The sequence below is a fragment of the Corvus brachyrhynchos genome, unplaced genomic scaffold, assembly GCF_000691975.1.
Source record: "Corvus brachyrhynchos isolate BGI_N302 unplaced genomic scaffold, ASM69197v1 scaffold219, whole genome shotgun sequence".
In the NCBI taxonomy this organism is placed as follows: Eukaryota; Metazoa; Chordata; class Aves; order Passeriformes; family Corvidae; genus Corvus; species Corvus brachyrhynchos.
Genome location: NW_008240034.1, coordinates 464,419 through 472,356, shown reverse-complemented (window position 1 = coordinate 472,356; position 7,938 = coordinate 464,419). Strand labels below are relative to the sequence as shown.

Genomic DNA, 7,938 nt, shown 5'->3' with positions numbered 1-7,938 from the left:
TGTCCAGGGTTGTAGTGACATTGAATGCAGTGCTTTTCTTAGCACCAGTCAGTCATTAAATACAGATCTCCAGGCCAAAACTGAGATGCTGTGTGTGTTGTAGACTTAAAAGGGGATAATTTTGTCACAAATAGAAGCAAGTAAAAATGCAGTCACCCTGTCCTGGTGTAAATTCTGCTTCTAACTGCTGGGTACTGGAGTAGTGATCTTTGCCAATGACAGACACACTAAAAGCCACTTTATCTCTACTACTTAAAGTAGCCCCACTGCCAGCTATGGGGAATGGCCTGTAATTTTAAGTTACAAAATTATCTTTTTAGCATTTTGCTGGATTCAGACTTGGCAGGCTTGTCCATCACTCTGCACTGCTGCGGAGGACTCGGAGCCAAACCTGACAGAGAGAGCAGGGGGAGTGGCTTTGGCACTTTGCAGAAACATCTGTCTCTGTCGTGCTTAAAGTTTAGTGCCTTTGCAAACTTGCTTATGGTTTTGCACATAAATGAAGCCTGTTTCCTCTTACCCTGCATACCAAATGCTGGTAAAATAAAGTTCTAATACCACATCTCCCCATGTTTATTTTTAATAGCTCTTACATAATGGTCTCTGCAGTGGAAATGGACTTAATAGTGTTTTTCTGTAATTTATATGAAAGGTATAAACCAAAAATATATTGGTCTCTATTCTCTTGTGAGCATTAGTGGGCTTCATGCTTGTTATGCCCATGTGTAGATCTTAGAATAAAATGGAACAAAACTTTCTGTACCAGAGGCAAAATGCTGTGTATTGAATTTGGGGTTTGTGACATGAGGAATGTGTACTGAAGGAGAGTTCTTTAGATCCAGAATAGCCATTTCATGAACTGCTTTTATTGTTGAAACTAAGAAACTGAGAGGCTGTAACACCAGAATCAGTGGGCTGTGCTGCTGAGCAGCTGTGAGACAGATGGAGAGCAGAGACAAAAGTTCATCACAACTCTGCGTGTTAGAAGTAGCACAAATGGTCATTTGCTATTTGAATGCTACAGACAAAGATTTATTTTTTCTCTCTGCTGTGCTTGATACTGGGTTTTAAATCTGAGATTGTCAGGGTCTGCCAGTAACTGAGCTAGAAGTCTCAAGGAAGAAAAAAGTATTCATAGTTTAAACAGCTTAAGAGAAAATTTAAGTAGGACCAGCTCTTTGTGGTTTTGCAGCTTTCTTGAGTGTGTAGAGGTGTCAGTACAGTGGCCCCAGCATGAAATAGTGATGTTTGTGAAGTGCTGCTTGCCTCAAATACTAATTTATAAAATATTTTCTTTAGCCTCTGTTGATCAGAAGCAGTTGCTTCCCCCCAGGCTTGTTGGACGAGAGGAGGCTGTCCTGAGAGGCAGGCGGTCAGCAAGTCCATCCCTCCCAAGCAGCCAGACCCCTGCATTCCAGCCAGGTATGCCTTGGCCAACTTGCCTATCCATGGGTATGCCTCAGGCACTCTCTGCAGTGTCATGAATATGTCTTCTTCCATTTTTTTCCCCCTCTAGAATTGTATGGCCCTACAGATGCTCAGCCAGAAGCACTTTCATCTGCCTCAGCGAACCTCTTCAAGCCCAATAACGTTCAGGTTCAGCCCCTGGTGCCCTCTCAGCCCAGTCTGTTGAATGTGCAAGATGATACCAGCAAAGAAGATGTCATTTTCTTCTGATTGTTTCCATTTGAAGATGAATCTCCTGACACACTGTTTCAAGAACTCAGGCCCCAGTGTGCACCGTGATGGAGACCCGACATGGATGTCTTCTGATCCCTGCCCAGTTACTACTAGCAAGGACCAGACCAGGAGCACTGTCCTATTTTGTTGGCTTCTCTGCCAACAGCTCAGAATGAGGGCACAGTAGTAACAATTTGCTTTTAAATTCTCCAGTGTGTTGACACATGGCATGGGTGTATCAATTCAGAGCATGTTAAAATTCTGACATTTATTGTAATGTGCTCTTTTTGGAGAATGTAACTGTTCATGGGCACCATCTTGTAAATTGTTATTGGTGATGTTGAACCACCCAGATTTTTGTGTAAAAAGTTTTAGTAGTAGGCCCAAAAATGGCTGCAAATTTTTAAATCTGTTTTCCCAGGTCCAGGTCAGTAATGGGTTGTGTGTTGGTAACCAGGTGACAGCGAGCCAATCCCCTCCCAGCCAGGTGTGCCAGGCACTGTGAACCCAGTGGCACAAGCCCCATGGCCAGGTGCCAGGTGTGCCAGGCACTGTGAACCCAGTGGCACAAGCCCCGTGGCCAGACACAGTGGAAGAGAAGGTAAGGTGAGCTTCTGACAGTGTCTTCAAGGGGCAGGAGCTCCACCTTTTCATGAAGGAGAAGGGTTGGACGTGTGAGAATTCACAACGATGATGAAGAAGTGGACTGAATGCACATTTCATTGGCCACCAGCGTCACTGGGATCCTGTCTCCTTGTTGGGGACAGCAGTACAGGTTCCCAAACTCATGAGTTGGTTCAGAATGAACTTAGAGACTTGGATTTTGTTCTTTGCTGAAGACATGTCTAAGAAGCATTTGAATGCAGTAATTTATTGTCTTGTTTAATCCTGTTTTCTGCATCTTTTGTTCGTCTGTTAATTTGTTGGGACTTTACTCCCAGTACCAGAAGATATCAAAGCTGCTGTTACTGCAGAGACTTCTCTGCAGCATCGTGTTAGGAAGGAAGGGAATAAGAACTGTTTGGTTTTAAAATTAAAAATAACTATTAAAAAAAATACTCTTAGCTAAACCTGTGTTTAGCTGCTTTCAGCTAAACCAGCTTTGATACCTCTTGTGAAATGGGTCAGTTCTTGATCATGGAATGGTGATGACATTAAGTGTTCTGCTGAAAAGGCATTATTTCCCTTTGTAGTAATTTGCACAGTTGTTTTGTGTTGTGTTTTTCACTCTGTGTCTCAGATTCTTTTCCCACCCTCACCCAAGGATGTGTGTTCTGGTGTATGTTGAATGTGACTGGTCAGATAATGATGCACAGGAGAGATTATTTAGGGGTATTGTTAAAGAATTAAAGAAACCAGGATCTTGAAGCTTAAAAACTTGGATTAATACCTTTCAGGACATGATTGATAATAGCTTTTTTTAATATGTTGAACTGATTTAAAGTGATTTTAGAAGCAGTGGATGGAAGGCCTGGTCAGTTCTCCATCCAGTCTCATGACAATGGATCCAGTGGCTGTTTGCCAGTCTCCTCAAATCACTGAGTTGTCCCTGTGATTAGGCCCTGTGTGATGTTAGTGTAACTTCTCTTTGCTTGAGTTTTAAAATTACTTCAATAGTTACAGTGCAAGAAACTTTATCAATTTTCAGCAGAAAACACAGCAGTTTATATTTTCAAGTGGTGATAATTTGGGTTATTGCTTTCAGACGAGAAATTGAAAAACCCAAATTTACTGGTTGGGAAATATAAGCTACAAAATACTGAATAGGTCTTGGGGACAAGCACTCCTGCTGGAACAGTTCTTGGATTTAAGGGTCTTTTTCTTAGCTGAGTGGTGCTGGTGCAAACCTGAGGCAGTGGCACTGAGTTCAGTGAGAGGAAACTCCAAACTGTCTGGCTCGTTACCAGATTGGGGATGCTCTCCCAGCCCCCAACAAGTTAAATTGGACACATTTCACTTTAATACCAAATGACTGCTTGGTAAATCATCAGCATTGCAGATTGAGTGATTGTCAGCAGGCAAGAGTGTGGGACTGTTCCACGTGGTGATTTGGTGTTGTTGGGATACCGTATCTTCAGTGGTTAGAACAGAGTTCCACTCCATATTCAGTATTTGCATTCCAAAAAGTTAGTTTGGAATGGAGGGGACTTCTTAAAATCAGTGTAATTCCTGATCAGTGCAGCAGTGTGGGATCCAGCAGCTCTGTAGGACTGGCACTGATTTTTCCATCGGGTGATGTGCAGACTCCAGCCACCTCTGAGCCCCTGTAATTTCCCCTGGAAGCATACAGCGAAGCAGCAGTTCAGGAATGCACAGTATGTTCCTTCTTTTGTGCTGTGGTTTGGGCCGCTCCTCATGAAAACTATGCCCCCATTGCCTTAAATGACCAGGTTTTTAGGAGTTTTAGCCTAAAGCTAAGTTGCATCAGTGGAGTAAACCATCTCAGCCAAAAAGGGATGTCAGTTGGGGTGCTTGGAAGCAATTTTTGGAAACATTTATTTAGGTTTATTTTGTGCCTGTCCTAAAGTATGGGAGGGAGTGTTGGAAGGGCTGGAGCAGCTTGTTGGCTGCTTTCTTCTTCTGTGCAATGGACGAATTTGAATATAGAACAGTGACATGTGGAAAATAAAGTCTGCAGTGAGGTCCCATTTATTTTAATGTTTTAACTTAAACATAACTTTTTTAATACTTCTTGTCAGCAGTGCTTGAAATAAGTTTTGGCTGTTAACAAGTGGACCCAAGCCCGTGACAGGCCAGGCTGTTGGTCCAACACCCCAAAAGCTCCTTGGAATATGGGTCTTCAATCTGGAACTGAGAAATGACCTTAGAAGTCATTCTCTGTCCTCAGTACACGTGTCTGGCTGCAGCTGCCTTTATGAAACCTGTTTGCACCCTGAGTAGAGACGGTGTCTTCTGTGACTTGGGTCAGCCTGGAGAGGGTTTTGGAATTAGCAGGTGCTGTGATACCTCATTGCTAGTGCAGGGTCACCCTACCAGAGTGTGGGCAGGGGATCTGTAGAAGGCTGAGGGAAGCAAGTGAGTTATTTTCTTTTAATGAATATGACTTTCTTTAAATGAATCATGGGTCTCTTCACTTGTGCAAAGCTGAATCTGTGAAATTGTTACTGAATCACTCCAGTTGAGTGAACTGGTTTTGGACTCTTCACTCAAATCTTGTTCCTAGAAAAATAACTGTTCTCGGTGAATTAGTTTGCAAAGTACTGCTGTGTCCTAAGTAACCTGCTCTTGATTCTGAGTCACATCCTTCCTATTGGAATTTTTGATCACTTCAGATAAAACTTTCCTTTTAAGTGATTTCTGAGGATTAGACAGTTCAAAATTCTGTGCCTCCCAGGTGCCTTTTGGCTTCTCTCTGAGCTGGGGTGTGGAGGAAATGCCAGCACGAGCTTTGAACTGCCGCCGTGTTTGCTTGGTGTCACAGCCTTAAAATTATCAGCATGTTTGTCCTTCAGTATTGTGATGTTGCAATGTAGAGGCTGTTTCTATGGTTCTGATTTCAATTTGAACTCTGGTGTTAAGGAGGCTTCCTCTTTCTCTTCCCATCTGGAATGTGGTCACTCCATACTCCAGGCTGAGGATGCCTCCGTGGCCACTAGTGCTGAGCACAGCTGCCCTGTGTGTGTTGTGGATGCTTCCCTAGTTTTAAACTGTGCTGTCTGTGGGTTGTAGCTGTGGCATGTCCCACGAATTGAGATCGCTGATCATCCCCCAGCGTGAGGCAGAAGAATTGGTGTTCCTAGAGACGCTTGCTCATCCAGGTACTCGCCTTCCTGCACAGCTAGGAGTCATTCTAAATAATTTGCAGGCAGTTTTGTCTTTCTGAGTAGTAGTCAGATGATTCTGCATACATGGAGCTTGGTGTTTGTCATTTGCATTTACAATGAGAGTCAAAACTTAAACTAGGAAAGGGTTAAAAATACTTATTTCATTTTAATTCTAACTCTGCGGAATGGGAGCTGAGGCTCCCCGGTGCTGCTCAGTGGAGTCCCTGTGTGTTGTGCCCCCCCATGCAAGGGAGTTTGGAGATTTTGTTGTCTTCCCCAGCAGTTCTCACATTTACCAGGAAACAGATCTGCATGCCAGGTTACACAAGTGCTGTAGGCAAAGCAAAGCCTTTCCCCTGCTCTCTCTTCGAGACCAGACCCAACATCTTCGTAACCACTGGCGACTTCATCATCCACCATCAGCACGTTCCTCTTCAGACAGCATCTGTGCGAGCTCTGGTTCATAACATTTGTGCCATGTTTATAAATCAGTTTTTTATATTTTTGTACTGAAAGAAATTGGAGCACTTTAGAAAAGTTGATTTCAAATTCCATTTCTGTCTGTACCCAGAAGGAGATCTCTCATGGGTGTAGATCCTGTTGGCATAACTGCGTGCATCTCACTCAGAGCTGTGAACTCTCTTGACACTCTTTAGTCTTAGGTCTGGTTTCTAGGCCCACCTTGCACTGTAAAGATTTAATAAATAATCATGGTCCATGGTTAAATTGACCATTTTGTTGGGGAAGAGTTTGGTTTTGTTTTTTCGTTAGGGTGTAAACATTGTAAATATTTCCTTTACTGTTGATACTGCAGTAGCAACATCTTTGTAGTCTTTATTTTATTTGTAAAGTTGATGGTTAAATGTTAATATTCTGTTGAATTGTGCACTCTTGATTAATTGTAAACATGATCTTAGCACACCAAATGATGATTTTTACAATGATTGCAATGTTTCTCCACTGAAGGATTTCAGAGCTGCAATAGGACTGAAACCAACTTCTAGCAATAAAAAAAAAGAACATTTAAAAGCTGTCTACATTTATATCTATATAATTATTTACTGTTTTCTATTTGAATGAAGATCAAAGCAGCTGCCACTTCTCACGTGCTGCTCATTTTCTAGCCTGGACAGAAATATGTGCCACAGGAACAAAACTCTGACAGCTTTCCAAAAGAGAGGACGGAGCACAGGAGGTGTTCAGTGCAGAGTACAAATAGCTGCAGCCCTTGGCAGTGAGTGAGGTGAACACCTGAGGGAAAGATCAGCTGCTCCCAAACATCTGAACTCCGCTGGTGAGAGCGAGAACTTGGTTAAGTTGCTTTCATTAGCGTGGAGGTGCTTTGCATGGTGCCAGCCTGAGACATGCCTGGCTCTGTCCCAGGCAGTATCGGTTCCCACTTGGAACAAGGATAACAAAAATAGAAACTTTCTCCCTAGTGCTCGTGCCAGTTTGGCAGCCCTCGCTGCCAGCACCATCCCATAGCCTCTGGCTGGGGCTGCTCTTCCCAGCTCTGCAGCAGGCTGAGCTTCCTGGTGAAATCCCCACTGGTGGCACAGCTGGCAAGTGAATCCAAGAGCTGCAACCTCCAATCATTTCTAGAGAGGAGAACAGATGCAAAAACAGGGAGACAGTGGGAGAACTGGGCCTTGGATTGGTGCTTTCAGGGAAGAGGGGAGGGTTTCATCATCGGAATCCTGCGCTGCTGCCAGGGGTGAGGAGAACCCTGAGCCAGGGCTGGTGGCAGTTCCAGTGCCTGTCACTGCCTTTGGGGCTTATCAAAGGAGCTTGTGGGGACCCTGGGTCTTTGTGTGCAGGAGTCAGTAAAGGAAGCCAGCATTTGTCAGCCTCTGAAGTGCATGTGACATCTGGGTTGCGACACAAACTGGAACTCCACTGGAAAAACAAAATTTTTTCTACTTTTCCACATACATAAATAATCAAAGACTTCTAGGCAGACCAGTGTTTAGAATTTGGTCTTTATGGGAACTAACAGGCTGTCATGTGAGAGAATGACGTCTCAAATGTGTGTGTGTACAAGCTTTTGCTTGTGCTCCTTTTAGGAAAATATTTCTTCCATCTGTGGAGCTCCCGGGAGCCAAGCCACAGTGTCCACTGGAGATCAGTCACTGCCTCTGTGCTTGCAGACCTCGTGTCTGTGTCACCACAGCAAGGCCAGTCACTCCAGCTCCATTTCTAAATATTTTTTGGCAGCAAGAAATGGAATCAAAGTGGTTTTGTGGGGGACAGCAGAGGGGGACAGTCTAGAAGAAAAGCTAAGAGGAGCTGCCTTTTTCATGTCAGACCTGTAGGAATTGTTTCTAGGAAGACAAGAAGAGCCTGGACCAGGGAGATCCAGGGTTAACATGGCCAAGAGGGATCCCTGCAGCACAGATTCCCACTGGGAACTACCCAGCTGCAGCGGCCCAGAGCTCAGAAGAGACAAGTTTCAATCCTGGGCAGAATTTGAATC

The 7,938-nt window shown here is 43.9% G+C and overlaps 1 protein-coding gene across 1 annotated transcript in view; it reads left to right on the top strand.

The window, feature by feature from the left end:
• Positions 1–6,498, top strand: part of ARHGEF18 (Rho/Rac guanine nucleotide exchange factor 18) — a 49,023-nt gene extending 42,525 nt beyond the window's left edge. Inside the window, exons 31-33 of the mRNA XM_008641052.2 lie at positions 1,300–1,422; positions 1,517–2,167; positions 2,220–6,498. Coding sequence (XP_008639274.1) covers positions 1,300–1,422; positions 1,517–1,677 — 284 coding nt within the window. The 3' untranslated portion in view covers positions 1,678–2,167; positions 2,220–6,498. The remainder of the gene's footprint in view (positions 1–1,299; positions 1,423–1,516; positions 2,168–2,219) is intronic.
• The last annotated feature ends 1,440 nt before the right edge of the window (positions 6,499–7,938 follow it).